The sequence below is a fragment of the Hibiscus syriacus genome, unplaced genomic scaffold (assembly GCF_006381635.1).
Source record: "Hibiscus syriacus cultivar Baekdansim isolate YM2019G1 unplaced genomic scaffold, ASM638163v2 tig00110154_pilon, whole genome shotgun sequence".
In the NCBI taxonomy this organism is placed as follows: domain Eukaryota; kingdom Viridiplantae; phylum Streptophyta; class Magnoliopsida; order Malvales; family Malvaceae; genus Hibiscus; species Hibiscus syriacus.
This window is the reverse complement of record NW_024062605.1, coordinates 119,082-137,860: the sequence shown is the minus strand read 5'-3', so window position 1 is coordinate 137,860 and position 18,779 is coordinate 119,082. Positions and strand designations below refer to the sequence as shown.

General features: G+C 34.2%; 2 protein-coding genes and 1 long non-coding RNA gene across 4 annotated transcripts; 1 reads left to right on the top strand and 2 right to left on the bottom strand.

Moving 5' to 3' along the window:
• Window positions 1–4,796: 4,796 nt before the first annotated feature.
• On the bottom strand, window positions 4,797–6,227 carry LOC120215703. Its single transcript, XR_005524991.1, has 3 exons — window positions 6,022–6,227; window positions 5,474–5,941; window positions 4,797–5,394 (listed from the first exon to the last, which is right to left on the bottom strand). It is a non-coding gene; the product is annotated as an uncharacterized LOC120215703 (long non-coding RNA).
• A 3,423-nt stretch (window positions 6,228–9,650) lies between these two features.
• LOC120215701 (inactive poly [ADP-ribose] polymerase RCD1-like) lies at window positions 9,651–14,383 on the top strand. Of its 2 annotated transcripts, none has more exons than XM_039213306.1 (8): window positions 9,651–9,738; window positions 10,475–10,625; window positions 10,781–12,054; window positions 12,566–12,804; window positions 13,186–13,289; window positions 13,586–13,771; window positions 13,870–13,965; window positions 14,041–14,383. In XM_039213306.1, exons 3-8 carry the CDS (start codon window positions 10,904–10,906, stop codon window positions 14,104–14,106), a joined length of 1,842 nt encoding a protein of 613 aa, XP_039069237.1. In that variant the 5' UTR covers window positions 9,651–9,738; window positions 10,475–10,625; window positions 10,781–10,903; the 3' UTR covers window positions 14,107–14,383. The 2 variants fall into 2 exon arrangements, with proteins under 2 accessions (XP_039069237.1, XP_039069236.1); XM_039213305.1 differs by having other exon boundaries at window positions 13,583–13,771.
• Window positions 14,384–15,155: 772 nt separating this feature from the next.
• On the bottom strand, window positions 15,156–18,488 carry LOC120215702 (probable inactive shikimate kinase like 2, chloroplastic). The gene is made up of 8 exons (XM_039213307.1): window positions 18,263–18,488; window positions 17,802–17,992; window positions 17,527–17,721; window positions 17,217–17,278; window positions 16,156–16,222; window positions 15,955–16,073; window positions 15,534–15,710; window positions 15,156–15,439 (listed from the first exon to the last, which is right to left on the bottom strand). Exons 1-8 carry the CDS (start codon window positions 18,461–18,463, stop codon window positions 15,321–15,323), a joined length of 1,131 nt encoding a protein of 376 aa, XP_039069238.1. The 5' UTR covers window positions 18,464–18,488; the 3' UTR covers window positions 15,156–15,320.
• Between the last annotated feature and the right edge of the window lie 291 nt (window positions 18,489–18,779).

Sequence of the window (18,779 nt, the reverse complement as noted above, 5' to 3'; positions counted from 1 at the left end):
CCTATAGTTTACCATCAACTTATTCGCATCTTCTATTCTAATGCCGTTTGTATTAAAAACCGAGCTCAAACCAAAACCATAAGAGTTCGTTCCTATCTCCTAGGACAATTATTTCATCTTGACTCGGCTTACATAGCCAATAAATTAGGATTAGATAATGATGGTATATCAAATGAAAAACAGTTTTTAGGTTCTCGTTATAAAAGAAGGGATAGTGCGAGTGTCTTAGATCTTCATGATCGTTTTCTTCATCTAATGATTTCTTGGTGGTTTCGACCATCCAGAGGTCATTACTCAACTCTTAGAGCCTTAGATCTTTGGCGGTTACATTGTTTCCAAAATAATATTAAAATAAACCTACCTCAGATTATTTTTGCTGAAAATTGTTGAAACCGTAAATCTTGTACCTAATAAGAAACTCTGTTCATCTCTAGTTTACGGTTGTATTATGAGTAATCTATTTTCTAAAGTCGGGCTTAGAGTTGGTCTAGATGTCGTCTTTTCTCTCAAAAAACAAATTAATCTTCTTTCCTTAACGAGAGCGGGATAGATAAAGAATAAAGAAACTGGTGAATGGGTTCGATCTTCTGAGAATACTCCGGGAGCTAGTTCTTCACAAGCTCCACCAAAAGCTTATGACGATCCCGATCTTGAACAATTAATGCAAGATATTGACGAAGCCGACGATGAGCCGGAGCAGCACGAGGAACAAGCTCAGTAAGAAGATCAAGTGCCTCCATATTTTCAATCATTTATGGAGACATTTGATTTCTGTTATGCATCCTTGGATTCTCGCTTCACTTCTATAGAAACTCACTTCTCGACTATGGAAGCTCAACAATTTGAAATTCTCCGGGAGATGCGTGCAAACAATGAAACAACCAACGCTCGTATTAATGCACTCACTCATGAAATGGAAGCTATGCGAACTCATTTCCCTCCTCCCGATCCTCCTACGAATGCTTGAACTTTGATCTTTTCTTTGCTTGTTTGGATTGAACTTGGATATTTGCATTATTGTTAAAACATTTTGAATGCTTTTGAATTGTTTATTTTTTGGTTGTTCGAACTTATGTTTAATACATTTGATTTGGATTTCGTGTTTATTTTGCATCTTTAGACATATATGACCAATTATCCATTACATGTTTATGAATATTGATTATGAAACTAATGGCTAACCTCTCTTTTGATTGTGATCTTAGCAGCTTAAGCTTTATATTAATAAATCAATTGACTTACATTTTTCAAAATTCTTGTTTAAAATGTTTTTATAGGATCTTTTTGATTTAACAAAAAGGGGGAGAAAGTGTTAAAGTAAGGGGGAGTAGTATTTTTCAAAATCAAAATTCATTTTGAAATTAGAAAATCTTAAAATGTTTTGTTATATCAAAAAGGGGGAGATTGTTGAAAACATTTTGATGTTTCGATATAACAAATTAAATTAAAAGAATTTTAATTTTGAAAATGATTTTTCTAAGCATATTTGATATATTAAATTGAATATCAAAATATTACTCAAAGTATTTTAAAGTTCATTTTAAATCCTTACTAAAGTGTAAAATTAAGTTTTAATCTTAAAATAATTTCAAAACAATTTTACAAAGTTTTTCGAACCGTTTCAAAGCCAAAAATTACAGTTTGTCCAAAGGGAACCGATTCCCCCCCAGGGGGTATCGATTCCCCCTACTGTTCAACGGTCGAATATTTGAATTTTACACTTAGGGAACTGATTCCCCCCACGCTCCAAGCAAAAATATTAATTGTTTTCACACTTAAACGGCTCCAAAAACTCCATTAATGATCCCCTAACGTTCAGAAGTGATTCAAGGTGTATTTAAACAATCTTAAAATCCATTGATCAACAACAAGAAACATCAAAGCAACTAGAATCGAGAGATAATCAAAGAGAAAGCATCAAACCTCAAGTTTGAGCATTTCAAGCCTATTTTTCATTCAATATTCATTTTGCTTTCAATAACACTTATTGTGCTCAATTATATTTATTCTTGAGTGTTCTTTCTTTGTTCTAGAATTGTGCAAACATCTTACCTTGTGAGGTTTTTCTTGTAAGTTTGCGAAATTTGTAATCTTCTCTTTGAGAAAAAGTGTTCTCAAGAATTGGGGTATAATTCTTGAGGGAGTTGTAAGGTTATCTCTTTGGCCTCAAAAGAAAGAAAAAATTAGTGAATTTATTGGAAAATCCTTAGCGTGGATAGCTAAGGTAGTGGACGTAGACTTTGGTTGATAAAGTCGAACCACTGTAAATCTCTGTGCAATTACTTTCAATTTTCTGCAAAAGCTTCCACCAAAATTTTTATTGCCAATTCACCCCTCCCTTGGCCGATTTCATCGATCGATTAACTCAACACAATTCCAGAATAATTCTTAGTAACTTAAACCAATGAGGGTAAAATGATAATTTATAGTATCGAGGATTTATATCGAATTATCAGGGTTTTGATTTGAATCGAATTAAACAGATCTCATGACTATGATACTCATTAATCATTTAGCCGATATCTTTCAGAATATTCACTTCTTAACATTGAATGCACTAGTTGAACTGATCACCATCTAATCACCATTGAAACATATCTCATTTGGACATTCATATATTTCGATGATATTATTTATTTTTGTATTGCAACTGTATCCATAATGACCAACACATTTAGGTCGTGCTCCAAACCTTAAGGGGAAGTACTAAGATTTATTGGTATTTCCTGAATTTATCAAATGACATCCACCTATTTCCAGATCATGAGAGTATTTAGATCATTTCTTTCGATTAAGTTGTATGCCTTTTTTTTAATAATTTAATCATCTAGTGTTTATTCCAAAATCGAAAATTGTAAGTCCTTTGTCCTACCAAAAGTTAAAAATGGTTATCAGGAGTTTACTAAATACCTCGAGTATTTTACAAGTGAATTAGTAGTTTATCGGATCAAGAATGACATTTTTAGCGTTATTTCCACTTTTAGGGTCAATTCATGTCTTTTTTATCTCACAAGGGTAATTTGTAACTTCTTATCCTCGTATTTCCGGCATCAAAACTATTTAACGAGAAATAATCAAAGTTTACGGATCTAGAGGTTAATTTCTTTATCACTTAATCACTAACCTTGAAATTATTCGTTATCAATCTTTCAGTTTTTAAATAATTCGATCAAGTCTTAACAAATTTAATATCTTTTTACCATATTCAGTACGAATCTAAGAATATTCAACAAGATTTACTAGATCAAACATTTTAAATCATGCATCCATCAATTACCAACATGTACCATAAACTATGCATAATGTAGTAAAGTATTACCTCGATTTTTGAGCTACACTAATCGATCATTTGAACTTTATCCAATACCCCAAAACATCTCAGATACATAACAAAGGAAATTACATCATAAACATAATGTAATCGGAAAAACGAATCGAATCAGGAGGTAAAACACTGAAAAGCAACTTTTCGGGTTTGAATTTAGTAGAACGAACTTCAGATTTGGACTCAGGACGTCGAAAAACATAATATAGTACATTTTGGAAAAATTCAACTTTTTTTTTTGCATAGATGGGGTGGTCAAAATCAAGGTTGAATCCTTGAACTTTCGAGAAATTCGAAAGATGGCCTCAAGTCTCCAAAATTATTTAATTTGGTCCCTTAAAATTTTAATAAATAAATAAATTAGTAATAAATTAAATTAGACTAAAAATTAAGTGTGTGACAAGGATGAAATTGCATTAAATGAAAATCCAAGAAAACAAATCATATACAAGTAGTGACCAAAATGAAAGAAAACAAGGCAAGGTTCTAGCGTTGTGAATACATAATTTTAAAAGGATTTGTGTCCTAATTATACCAATTTTATTAACTACCACGTAAATAATTATGTTAAATGTTAACGATAGGTTATTATATTAAAATCATTTAAATAGTTCAATGACCATATTGATGCAAATTTGAAAATAGTGGTCATTTCAAGATCAACCCAATAGTTGGGTGGTCATTAATGTAGTTTACCCTTCCGAAGCAAATTACATCATATTAAGACATTAGATTGACAATTCGATAGACTGATATCCTACTATGTGATAAATTCATCTAACATCGCATTTATCGATCATCATTGTATAATTTCCATAAACATTTTTAGATAAAAATTATAATGTTTAAATTAACCTAAAGTCCGTACATTACTGCCAAGGGGTTCCTTTATAGGGTAATATAACCATTACGGGTGACCTACCAATAAATCCCTTTCTTTTCAATATAGTTTTACAATTTTTTTAGTACCTTTGATTCAGTAAAAATATATGATTGCGATTATTTTTTATTTTTCTTTTCGTGAAGATTTTTTTATTTCCTATTATTGGTTTCAACCGTTTATTTTTAATTATCCAACGATACTAAAATAATGTAAAACTAAAATGTTTTACATGATACGAATGAATCTTGCCTCATATATATATATATAAAAGGCTGCATCACTTCAATTAAATGAACACCAATTAAGAATTATAGTGGCAACTACTTGGCTGTAAGCAAAATTTAGGCATTTGGTGCTTTCGAACCCAGGTTCCTGCTTCATCACTTGCAACATTTTGATAGTTTCATCCAAGTGTATCCTAGAAGATCATGAGTCAGTTATCTGGTCTAGGTAGAGGTGTACTCTAAGCAAATTTAAGTTCAATGTGAATTTTATGATTTTCCTTTTCGATCTAGAATTTCCCAAACCACGCATGAAATAGAGATCCCAAATCCAAAATGCCCTTACATTAAAGTCTAACGGAAAGTGATCAGAATGAGCAAATCGATACCCAAATGTCTATCGTTTCCCATCAACTGATCTTGAAATTCTTTAGCCAATGATAAAAATAAACAATCCTACTACAATCCGCCGGATTAGGCGTGTGCTGCACCCACAAGCTACAGTCTGGATGACCTAAGAATTTCAATTCATGTTATAAATATGAATCATTGCCAGAAGCAGAGAAAACAGCAGTCCGATGAACCCGGTGATACGATTTTATCCAAGGAAATTCATGATCACCAAATGGAGCACCAAATTGCAAAGAACAAAATCTGCAAAAGCTCGCTTGGGTGCTAGATCCAGCAACTAATATGAGCATTATAAAGTTGAGGATTTAGCATGCAGTCGGATGTTCACACCTATATACAACGCCCAGTTCCCCCAACTAAACCCTTGGGCGATAAAGGGGGAAAACAACTTCAAAGGAATTGAACACCTCAATTTGAAGTTATAAGGATAATCAGATCATCTGATTTTGCTTTTCTTCCCCGGCCTCACAAACTACTGGAATGTAACGCGGAGAATTTGAAAAAGCTTACCTTGAATTCCTTGTTTTCCTTGTTCACTTGAATACGAAGACAAACTGCATCCAATCCAAGCCAAAAATGGTGTCAGATAGGCCTTTTACCTTGCAAAACATTCATGATACAAAATCCACTTACCAGCAAGGACAGCTGTCCCAACACAAGAAAGCACCCCAGAAAGAAAGGAATTGAAAGGAAATGATCCCACACTAGCCATGTAAACCACCTGTGGATCCTCAATGGAAGTCAGGATTTAAGAACATATAATCAACTAAATTAAATATTATCCTGATACTACACAAACAAACAAAAAGTTCAAAAGATGCACGACCTTAATCCAATAAGTAAACAGTAATCGCTCTACTGTAAGCTGGTTTTCGTCGAATTTCAAAATGTTCGGCATGATATTTATCAAATTCATTCAATACACCTTTGCGATTTCTAATTTCCTATTCTAATGATCTACTTTTAAAGTGCATTTAAAGGAAGATTGCTACGACGGGTGAAATATAATGTGAAACGAAAGAACTATAATCCCCGTAGCCGTAAGAACAAATCGATGAAATTGGGTGACTAAAGATCAAGGAAGTTCCGAAGATGGATGATCTGTATTTAGAAAGCCAAGAAACAAATCATTAGAAAAAAATAAAGAGTTAAAAGGGAAAGAAGGATACGGCGAGAGAAACCTTGAGATTGAGAGGAGTGGCAGCATACGCAGAACGAAGAGAATGGAAGAGAGCTTGTGCATTGTCCTTGCTAGATTTTTCTCTCGCCATTTTTGCCCTAAATTCACAAATCCCGACCTAGTAACACTCTGCTGAATCTTCTCTCTTATAACAGCAATGAATCATCTCGCTTTGCTCAACAATATACTCAGTCAACCGTGATTTGATCTCAAGATTCAATCTCCACATTCATTCATATAAATTTATTTAAAATAGTCTTATTATGTAAATTAGTACCTGAACTTTACAACTTTTCTCAAATTGACACTTAAACTTAGAGTAAAAAAATCCCAAACATATACATTAATAAATCACATTTTAAGGAACTCGTGACATCGAGGTGATAAGTTCTTTTTTTAAACAAATTTTATTTTATTTTATTTTCAATGATAATAAAAATTAATAAACTCGTCACTTCGACGTGACGAGTCCGCTTAAAAATAATAAATTAATGGTCCACGTGAGACCTAATCATCCATGTCTATTAAAAAGAATATCTCGTCACTTCAAAGTGACCAGTTCCCCCAACACTATAGTAAATACCGTAGATCACAAATTAAAAGTTGGAATGGGTAAAACCCTAATTTTTTTTATTCTAAACGCCCTATTGGGCCAAAAAAGCCGAACTTTGATTTATTGAGCGTTTGGGCAATTTGTATGTGGCTTTTTTTAATGAAGTATCAAATATCTAGGCCCAGAGAAATTTTTCTGTTAAAATTGAAAACCAGAAAGAGATCACTTTCCATCTTGGATAACGTCCCCAAAAGTTTGGCTCTATTAACAACTCATCAATTACCGAGTAATAAGCAAGGGCGAGAAAGTAGATGAGTTTTGTCCATAAAATAAAAACACCGAATGAAGGTCCTAATGTTAGAGTGAGGTAATATTTATCTATTGTTATGGTGTCATGAGAATATTAAAAAAGGGTAAAATCTATAAATGGTCACTGAACTTTTTAGATATTTGCATTTAGATCCCTCAACTTTTAAAACTTGTAATATAGTCACCAAAAATTTAGATCGTTTGCATCCCCGACGCAACGGCCGTTTCACTGCCGTTAGGGTAATTTATAAATGGTCACTGAACTTTTCAAGCGCTTGCACTTAGGTCCCCAGCTTTTAAAACTTGCAACACAATCATCAATTACATTTTAAACCCCAAATTCCAAAATACTTCAATTACATTCTAAACCTCAAATTCCAAAATACTTCAATTACATGCCCAACCCCCAATTCATAATCTATTCTCAAAATCTGCCATAACAAACTAAACTTGAAGCAAAACCCTAAACCCTCAAAACATAACCCTAAATACTAAATTTTGGGTCTATAACAATAAGTGATTATGTTGGGTTTAGGATTTAAAAGTTAGATTTAACAAACTATAAGTGAACAATACTCAATTCATTCAAAAAAATATTTTTCGACTTGAATTGATTCAAAAATTTTGATACAAATTGACTTTGAGTTGTAATTTCATAAACTCAACTTTAAAAATTTCAAGTTAAAATCGAGTTGTAAAATACAACTCGAATATCTCAAAATTTTTAGTAATTAGTGGATTAAATTTTAAGTTTGAGTCAAGTCCCTTGACTATGTATGATATATGTATATCACATATGGAAAAAATATGAAGAAGAATATATATTGTATATGGTTAAAAAACTATTTAAATTAGAATCAAATAATATTATAGTATTATAAATATTTATAATTAAATTTAAACGGAAACTCAAAAATGCAATTCAATTCGACTTGATTTAAATTTTATAAACTCAAATCGAAATTTTTTTGAGTCAACTCTTTTATAAACTGAACTGAATTAGAATCAAATAATATTATAATATGATAAATATTTATAATTAAATTTAAACAGAAACTCGAAAATTCAATTCAATTCGACTTGATTTAAATTTTATAAACTCAAATCAAAAAAAATTTGAGTCAACTATTTTATAAACTTAATTGAGTATTTAGGTCCAACATAAGCCTAAACCCAACATAATCATTTATTGTTCACTTATAGTTGGTTAATTTTTTTTGAAATGATTATGTTTTGAGGGTTTAGGGTTACTGCTTTAAGTTCAATTTGTTATGATAGATTTTGATAATGAATTATGAATTTGGGGTTGGGCATATAATTAAAGTATTTTGGAATTTGAGGTTTAGAATGTAATTGAAATATTTTGGATTTTGGGGTTTAGAATGTAACTGATGACTGTGTTGTAAGTTTTAAAAGTTGGGGGACTTAAATGCAAGCGCCTAAAAAGTTCAATGACCATTTATACAATTTACCTTAACGGTAGTGAAACGGCCGTTACGTCAGGGACCATATTGCAAATGAACTAAATGTTTGGTGACTATATTGTAAGTTTTAACAGTTAGAGGACCTAAATGTAAATATCTAAAAAATTCAGTGACCATTTATATATTTTACCCATTAAAAAGCATATCAATTTGCATGCAATAAAGAATTTTGATTTTTGACCAAATAAATGCCTTTCTTTTTCGGCCGAATACTTGGCCGACAAGTTGAACATTATTGTCCGTAGGTTCCCACCCAACTTATCAAATATCTTCTCTAATCATATCATTTCACCAAAGAAAATATAATTAAATGATGAAAAAGTCGAATACTTTTAATTATATTTGATTTTTATTTACCTAGACCATAAATTAATGAGTCAATCGCCTAAATCATTTGCTAGAGCTAACTCGACATCAAAGTCATTCACTACAGTAGATTTTGCTGCCGCCAAACGTCCAATGTACAAAGTTTATGAACTAATATATAAAATGATGATTATAATTTGAGGATAAATTTGAAATAATAGAGTTTTAGGGATCAATTTAAAATATGTGTTATAGTTTGAGAATGAATTTGAGATGTTTAGAAATTTAATAATCAATTTAAAATATGAGTCATAGTTTGAGAACATGTAGTTTATTTATCTCAAAAGTATAATTAAACACGTAAAATTTCCTAAAACTCTATCTGATTTCGGTTAAGCTAATTCGATCCGAAAAAATATATATTTTCTATCTGATTTGAACTAGATCCAATCTTTTGAGACAAAATTCAAGTTTGATCCGATCTGACTCAAAATAATAAAAAATATTATTTTTATTCAATAAAAATAGTTATTTAATTGAAAAAAATTATATAAATATATTATTATAATTATTCTTAAATATATAAGATAAAATTATATATTTTTTGGATCGATTCTGGTCGAATATTTTTTATCCTAAACTCAAATCCAACCCGACTAAAACATCACCTTTAATAAAATCCTACCCGATCCGATATGAATCCAAATTTTATTAAAAAAAACTTGACACAATCGAATTAGATCGAATCGGAACTCGTCGGATCGATGTCCATCCCTGGAGGGATAGAGATGCAAAAGGAGAAAAAGGGTTCACGGAAAAGAAAGGACCGCCGACTGAGAACTCCGTCAACGCTAGACCTTATAAGAGAAACACTTCGTTGTGTACAACGGCGTCGTATAGCATTCGAGTTAGGTTTTTTTATTTCTCTCTCTCCCCCGCCCCCCTCCCCCACCGTCCCCCCCTCTCCCCCGCCTTCTCAAAAGAACAAAAAAAGAGAGAAAAAACATAAAAGAAAAGGAAAACCCTCTTTTGTGAAGAAATCACTACGAAATATATGTCGTCGCAGGTAATATCTTCCATTTTCTATTATTCAGGGTTATTTTTTCTTTTATTTTTCCCGGATTTGATTCTTGAGTGTTGATTCGTTATAGATCAGGTTAGATCTTGAGATCTGCTGGTTGCTGAATTGATTTTGTTGAACGACTAATTTTTTTTATGGTTGATTTCTGTGAATATTGGCTTTTTTTTGGGGGGGGGGATCAATAAAGATATTCTAGCTTGTTGTTTTGAGAAAAAAATGCTCTATGATTTTAATTTTAATTTTGTTGATCTTGCAGTATTTGCGAGAAATTAAGATTTCCTAAAAATGTTTATTTTTTGTTTTTGATTTGACTCTGCTTTTTGAGCCAAGAAAAAACATTTTCGTATTTTAATTAAATATTTCCTAAAACCTGTTTTTAATGGATATTTTTTTCTTGCTTTCCTAAATCCTCTGCTTGTTCATGAGTCATTACCTGAATCAGCCTAGGATTTAAGTTTTTGAGATATTTCAATTTTGCGTTTTTAAGGCTCATTTTTAAGACAACGCTGTTTCTGATACAAGGTTTATGAAATCAGTGATATTGTTACCAACTCTGACCTGAGAAAAAAGTTTATAGTTTATTTTAGATCGCCTTGTGTTTGGTCTATAAATTTGATTGCTTAAAGAGAAGGAAATGAAAATGAGATTAAATAATTGTTATACCATAATTTATCAAATTCTCTGCCACAATATTCTTAGGTGCTCTTGTTTGATGCAATAGGAGGCAGGGCTTCTAAACGCTGTAGAGTAGATGAGGAAGTTGCTTTCCCTTTTATGAATAGCTGGTAAAGTAAAAAAATGAAAAGGAACATGTACACGATGAACATGTACAACATGGATATGTACAGCTTCAACACTAACTGCAGTTTTAGGTATGTTCCTTTTGCTGTATGGTGATTCAAACGAGTTCTGTTTGATATTCTTTCAGCCACTGTTTGGTGAATTGCTTATGCACAGTCTGAAATTTGTTGTGAGCTGATATCCATGTCATGTAATGTCCTCACATTTATTTTTATTTTATTTTCAGGATTTGCATAACAACTTTTAGGAGACAGTTTCTTTAGGTTTGGTAGAAGATTAGCCTTCATAGTCGTTTTTGTGTTAGAAGTTTTGGTTTTAAGCTTGTTGATAGGGATTGATCTAGGTAGAAATGGAAGCACGGAACGCCATGGTATTGGATAGTAAGCCCCGGTTTCTGCACGGCAGGAAGAGAAAGCGGGCTGCGCAGCATACAAAATATTTTCCTGGGGCTTCGCATGCGATATTACCACATTTGGCCAGCTTGAGTTTACCGTCCCAGAAACATGGCAAGCTGAGGAGATTAGAGGATCACGAAGGCAAAGTTGTTAGATGTGGTCATCCTTTGAAAAGATCTTTACTGCTTTGCTATAAAAATTTTAAGAAAACAGGCATTCCAAGGCATATAATGTTCTTTGAGAAAGGTGAATGGACTGATTTCCCCCAGGATCTCATTGCTTCAATTAGGAAAGAACTCCAAACAAAGAAGCCATTTATTGAGCTGGAGAAAGATGGCCAATCTTTTGTGCTAGATTTCCTGCATATGTTCCGATTGGATCAGAAAACTGGCTTGAAACAACCAATTGCTTGGATTGATGAGGCAGATGGCTGTTTCTTCCCGGAAACTTTTGCTATAGAGGATGATCCATATCACGACTGTGGACATGAACTTGAGAATGATCATGAATCCATGTTCACTGGATCATATGCCCCCCCTGAGATCAAGCTACATCTTGAAATTGACATTAATGGTGTTGATCAATCAAAGTTGGAGGAATGTAGTGGTGAGTCAAGTTCATTTGTTAGAAATGTTCAAATTGCTCAGAAACCTGCATCCAATTATGCTGTAGAAGTTGAGGATAATTGGAGCAAGGATGCTGATGCAAAACACAGCAAAATTGTTGAGGTTATTCAACAAGCAAGGTTAAACTTGGTCCCTGAAAAGGAGTTTCTGGATATAGAGTTGAATGAACAGTTGGATTCTTCAACTGTTGAAATGATGTTTCTTAAGGGTATGAGCCCATCCGGTGGTGTGGATATTATTGACGTAAAACCCTGCTCCAGTACTTCATCGAAGTATAGGTTAGAGCGCTTCCAGAAGCAGATAGAGATTATGAAGAAGTACCGAGGGAATGTGAATGTTAAATATGCCTGGCTTGCTTGCTCTAAGGCAGCATTACCTAGCATTAGGATGCATGGGCTTGCGGATTGTGGTCTTTCCACGATTCCGCTGATATATGGCTCTGGTGTTCATCTTGCTGCATCAGAAGTTACTAATATCTGGTTGGGGTTCTTTTTTGTTTCTATTTTTTCTTTCTTGTTATAATTTCTTTGAATATGCAAATCTTCTATTGTTTTAATTTTCTTGGAAGAAATCAATCATAGGCTTCTATCATTGTCCTTTAAATTGCTCAAGGACTTTCGAACTCTCCTTTTTGTATTGTTCTTCTACTTTTTGTTTTAAGTCTCCTGAAAGGGAGCATTATCATCTTCCACATTTATGATTTCATGGATTCAGCTCTACTGAAATTGAGAGAAAATGCTATGTTAAACTTTTGTGAGTGATTCTTATTGGGTTCATTTTGAACTTATACGTCTTGCTGCTATGAAGATAGTTATGCTGTTTTTTTATATTTGATCTCTTAAACATTTTAGGTGCTGAATGCCCACTTGCTTTAGATTCACAACCAGATGAATTTTTGCTACTTTACTGTTTTATCTTGTATACTTTTTTCAAGCTATTTTTTCATACCCTGGTGATTTGTGGATTGAAGTTTATCTTTCATCTGTTCAGTGCAAACTATTGTGATGTTGACGAAAATGGAATAAAGTACATGGTATTATGTCGTGTATTACTGGGAAAGATAGAGCTTGTTCGCCCTGGAAGTGCACAACGTTTTCCAAGCAATGAGGATGTTGATAGCGGAGTGGATGATCTTCAGGATCCTAAGTTCTATATTATCTGGAACATGAATATCAGCACTCACATTTATCCAGAGTTTTTTGTTAGTTTCAAACTATCCAATGCTGAAGGTGATATATTTCTCCTTTAGAATGCTGTTTCTTTGATGAATATATTCATTCTTCCTTTATTTCATCTAACATCAAATTGGGAACTCTACGCAACTCATGGAACATGGCGATTAAATTTTGATGGTTCAACTGTTCAATCTCCATTTCAAACTTGGATGGAAAAAGTTTAAGTTTGTTAATATAACAATCGAGGCTTCTTCCATGATGTGTTGATATCTCCTATTGGTGGAGCTTTTACTTTTTTCATTCCAGAGATCACAGTTCACTCCAATGGTCATTAGTTGGCTGTGTCTTACTGCAAATTCTGTATGGCTTTCATATATTTCCTTCTCTGAAATGTTTCAAGTTCTTTAGCTCTTGAGGTTTATGTTGTTTCCACAGGGCATTTGATTGGAAGTGAGACTAATCATGCTGTTTCAGGCGTCACTGCATCTGTGTATGGACTTCAGGGTTGTTTACCAGTGTTGTCATCTGCTGGTGAATTGGTGAGTAATTTATCTGTGCTATGCTTCCCTAAGTAGGATAATTAAGACCTGATTGTACTCTCTGGTGGACCCACGCTGGTGCCTGAATGCTCTGGTCTGCAAGCAGTCTTTCGAAGCTGGGTCATTTATCAGTCTTTGCATCAAGGCTGTCCTTGCACCTATGTTTTATCATACAGCAACTCACACCACCTCTGTGCTAATGATGATTGCTGGTTGAATACGTGGGTTTGGACCTTTGATAATACTATATATATTGACTTTAAGTTATGTTCACTGTGATATTATTTTGTCAGCAGGGGATTACTAATCGCCAAAACTCAGAATCAGGCGGGTTCCAAGAAAATAATCCTTGCCTTGGTTCAAGCACTTCAAAGACTCCTAAATCCCCTTGGATGCCTTTCCCAATGTTGTTTGCTGCTGTCTCGAACAAAATTCCTCGCACTGATATGGAACAAGTTAGTGATCATTATGAGCAATTCAGGGTATGTTGAATAACGTATTTTATTGTTAGTTTCCTATGCTTTAAGATAAGGTTTCTGATTCTTTTGCATTGTTTTTTTTTTTGGGATTCTTTTGTCAGGCAAAGAAGATAACGCGTGATGATTTTGTCAAAAAGTTAAGATTGATAGTTGGAGATAGTTTGTTGAGATCAACAATAACAGCTCTGCAATGCAAGGTAAGGTTTAAACTTTACGGAGTGAGTTATTAGCTTGAGAATGAAAAATTAATGTAGTTTTCTGGGGATATGCAGGTACCAAACAGGCAAGCTTTGGAGGAGTTGGCAAGGCAGAACATGAAGAGTCCTGGCAGCCTTTGAGTTTTGGTGATCTTGGAGTTGTTCAGTTCGGTGGTTGTTACATAATGTGTCGACTTGATTTGATTAAGGTAATTTCAGGCTTAGATTTGCATTTTGTTCTAATGGCGTAATTGCTAGGTGGCTCCGGTAGTGAGGATTGGCTTGCATAAAACTAAATATGAAGACTTATTTTTGTCTCATGCTTAAGTGGCGTTTAGCCCCTCCCCTGTAGTGTTTTTTTGGTTGCTTTCGATGTGGACGAGTTGCATTGTTATCATACTACAAATAATTGTTGCCATGGACTTGAGACTAAATCTTCCGGTCTACCAAGGAAACTGTTCACGTTTTAGATCGGAGATGTGATGATAATATAGATGGAGATTGAGTTGGTTCAAAATTCGAGAATTGCTACTTTAAACCAAGCTCAGGCCATTCTACTTATAAGTGAACCTGGAAATGACTTGAACCTGAAGCCACCAAACATCAAAACTTAGACCTGAAGTACAAAACTTGAGAGTATTTAAACTACAATGACCTTAAATTGAAATCGACTACAACTGAGATGATGAATCCGAAGTTTTCGTGAACGGACATGATCCTGACCGAGTTGAAATCAATTTGATCTATAAGTATGATCTGAATCCATGGTTCATTGCACGTTATGATTTGAGAGTACATTTTTGATCCCATAATGATTTGAATCTGAGACCATGTCGGACCTTTTAGTATATGTAATCATCTGGAAGTACATTTTTAACCTATAATGGCCAGTTTGATTATCAAATTGGAACGACCTGAATTTGAAATTGACTCGAACCGATAAAAAATATTAAAATTTGACCTGAAATGATCTATATCAACCATATCAATTTGATTTTTAACATTGACGAGTGACCAAGTACAAGAAAAATATACTTATAGATCAGGCATGCATGGTCGGATCATACACATAAAGTTCCGTGGAGAATGTTGTTTTCTTCAAATCAGGCTCTAGTGTATAATTCCATTGACTCTGTAACTCGTTTTCTTCCGCAGCATTAAAGTTGATTATTTGATACTATATGTAATTCGTATAATTCAGCAGCACTAAATTTGATACAATGTGCTCATGTGGCAGTAGCGGTTCCATTGGTAATGTAATGCTTTACAACTCTATATAGATCGACTAAGGGGAAAAACTGAAGGAAATGAAGCAGTAAAATTACTAACAACCATATTTGTGTGTAGAAAAATAATCAATTGGGCAATGTAGCAGGTGGTGGAGCATCAGTGGCAGTTGATGGATCCCATCCAGGTGGCTTGATGTTTGGCCAATCTCCACGACATCCTAACCTTATATAAAGGCTCTTCTTACCTTCAATTCAATAACAAAAATAACAATTGTTTTTTTACTGATGACACACATGTAGCAACTATCATTTGATGGATGGATGGACCTAGGTATATACCAGGCAGTTTCTTGTCTGATAGAATTAACCGTTTGAGGGCACTTAAGGATGCCTGAGCTACGCTTTTGGCATGGTCAGCATCCCAACCCTGAAGCTTCACAACCACATCGGCATTGGAGTACCCAACACTACCATCTTCAATGTGCCTTCTCGCTTCCTCCTGTGCCGAATCCTCATCTGCACCGAGACTTCACAAGTTATACAAAATCATTCTACTTGCTACTTGTTATCCCCCTTGACTTCAAGATTCCAAACCCATGGAACATTCCCAGGGTACCACAAGTATTAGGGGCCTTTTTACAGAAAACTAGCACACCAGCTAAAATGAGATACATCATAACCAAAGCTTATACAATGTAAGTATGTACCTCAATTGTTTGATGACTAGATGACTAAACTGAAAAGGCGAATGCAAAATTACCTAAAGCTTCAGTCTGTGACAACCAAATGCTAAACCCTGAGTAAAGATGCCTCCATTTTGCAGTCCTTCCAGCAGCCCCGTGAGACCCTCCTAAGGTTGCAACGACAGTCCGAACATGACTGCCAGAACAAGTAAAGTGATGCCCTTATTATAATGTACTTAATGACCAAAAAAAAAAGGAAATGAAAACATAGTCCTTACCTACTTAAGCTTTCCAATATTGCACTTTCTGCTTCAGCCACAGAGTCGGAGCCTTCGGTAAGCACCCCTGCAATAGTATATGCAAGCTGCTTAAGAAATAGCAACCTGAGTTCGAAGAAAACTGGCTCTTGAAGTCATTTAACATCAAGAAAATATGATGCAGATAATGAATAGTAAATCACTTTCTTCCCTTGCAAAGTACAACTTAAAAAGGAGTATTTAACAAAGAAGCCTATAATGAATAGTGGCTAACACGATTTTATATGAACTACGAAGTAGTCCATTTGCGGAAAAAGGTTTGCAAAAATTTGCACTCTGAAGTACAAGAGAAGCTTAAGAATGGCAACTACCTTTCTCATCGGTGATTTAATTATGGGTGAGCAAAACTCGACTCGAAAAAATTTCAAGTTCAAATCGAGTTATAATATACAACTCGAATAGTAACTTGAATAACTCGAAATTTTTAGTAATTAGTTTATTGATTTTCAAGTTTAAGTCGAGTACCTCGACTCTGTATGATATATGTATATCACATGTGGAAAAAAATTGAAGAAAAATATATGTATTGTATTTGGTTATAACAAAAACATTTAAAATGGAATTAAATAATATCATAATATTATAAATATTTACAATTAAATTTAAACAGAAACTCGAAAATTCAACTTAACTGGACTCAAAAAATTTCAAGTCAACTTCTAGTTATAAAATAGGACTCGTCAACTCGAATAACTCAAAATTTTTTTACTCGATTTGATTCGATTGAACGCTCACCCCTAGATTTAATGGTACATAGATTACATTCAACCCAAACATAATAGATTACATGGAGATATAGATGTAGATATGGGTGGCATAGTTTTAGGCTTGTGGCGTTTATTGAAGTAAGATATATCAACTTTTAGTACTACATACATACACGGAAAGACAGAGAAGAAAGGCAAACATATCCCACATCCATGAACATGTATCATGTCTGTACCCGTGCATGCGAGAGGGAACTGGAGTCTAGTCTGTATCATGTATGTATCCATGAACATTTAGTGGAAGGATGTACTCACATGAATCAACAGTTTGCTTGGTAAAAGTTTCTAACAATTCTTTCGTAACTAGTGGTGTGTACCTGAAATCACATGAAACAAATGTTGGTTTGTAATCATCTATATAAGCAAATCAAGATACAGTAAACGTAGCTATTGCTTTTAATGATTTAACCTAGAGTATAACTATGTCACCGGAGGTTATGAACTTAAGGATTGTTTTCCTTTTCATCGACTGAAATTAGGAAGACATGCAAGAAAAGGACTGAGGTCCACTTTAAAGAAGATGCAACAGTTATGTAACAGGACAGGTGGAACGCGGAGCATATACCCAAGAGCAACAGCGAGTTCTCGGGCCACTTTTTGGTTAATTTCAGTGGAATCCCCAACAATGTAGATTGATGTTCCTTTAAGGAGTTGCATAGAACCAGCCGACAATGACTCCCATGATTCCTTAATATCCGGCCATTTCAGATCCGGATCCTGCTTCTTCAAGCTAATAACAAGTTGATCATCATCTATATACCTGTTTAAAACAAGACAGAAAATCAGAATGTGTAGTGATCTTATAAATAATAAAGTTCATTCGTACTCAGTGCCACTAACCATATTGTTTCAGCAGGCTTTATTTTCTCAAACAGACTATTAGTATCGATAAGTGTGGCGAAGGACCCGGCTTGCCGGACTTTAACAATTAGAGAAGTACCATCCGCATCCACAAGTATATCTTTGGCACTTACATCATCTTGGCCACCAAGTTGCAACCTTAATTCCACTTCAGAAGACCCATCAGAGAACTGCAGCATATTCCATGGAAAAAAATCACCGGAAATCAAAGGAAAACATTCTCAAATTCATGAATTCAACAAAAGAATCTGCTTCTCCTGTGACCCAAATTGCAACTAGGTGTGATTCGTTTAGATTCAAATTTCAAGCCTAATTGAAGTTGAACTAATCGGCATGGTGTATCTAGCTCAGAAAAAAAACAAGGAAGAAAGAGACAACAAGGATAGTACATTGAAACATGCATAGAAACAAAAAGTTCTCTTTTTTCTTTCCTTCTTTACCTCATAATGGGTTGTGTTGGAGGAGAAACAGTTGCAGGGACTGATGACGGGTCTCACTCTCGCAGAGTAGCGGGGAAAGGCAGAAACTTCGGGTTTCGAGAAGTGAAAAGTGTTTGTTTTTGTAGAGAAATGAAGGGGTTTGAACGGCTTCTGCGATGACAAACAGAGCACGGCACCGGCGCTCGCAATTGCACCAGCCATTGCTTACTTCATCTGCTCATCTGGGTAAAGGAAAAAGGCAGAATGGATAAGAATTCGGACACTCCTCCATTTTAAATAATGGGCTAAACCCAACAGATTGAAGTCGGCTAGGCCTACTACAACAGGTCTTGAATGTTTATGGACTTTAAGTCTTTGAGGTAAGAAGTGGGCCAATGCATAACTTGTTCAAGACTTCAATTGGGATTAGTTTCTTACCAAAGTTTGTTTTTTATTAGTTTGAGATGAATAAAAAGTAGTATTTGTTCGAAATACTTTCAGTTATTTAACAATGAATGTTATACATACTTGGAGACAT

Coding starts and splice junctions, on each gene's coding strand:
- LOC120215702 (XM_039213307.1), bottom strand. CDS start 18,463: ATGGCTGGTGCAATTGCGAGCGCCGGTGCCGTGCTCTGTTTGTCATCG. Junction 17,279..17,526: donor GAACTCGCTGTTGCTCTTGG/GTATATGCTCCG, acceptor ATGTGATTTCAG/GTACACACCACTAGTTACGA. Junction 15,711..15,954: donor GTCACAGACTGAAGCTTTAG/GTAATTTTGCAT, acceptor GTCTCGGTGCAG/ATGAGGATTCGGCACAGGAG.
- LOC120215701 (XM_039213305.1), top strand. CDS start 10,904: ATGGAAGCACGGAACGCCATGGTATTGGATAGTAAGCCCCGGTTTCTG. Junction 12,055..12,565: donor TCAGAAGTTACTAATATCTG/GTTGGGGTTCTT, acceptor TCATCTGTTCAG/TGCAAACTATTGTGATGTTG. Junction 12,805..13,185: donor CAAACTATCCAATGCTGAAG/GTGATATATTTC, acceptor TTGTTTCCACAG/GGCATTTGATTGGAAGTGAG.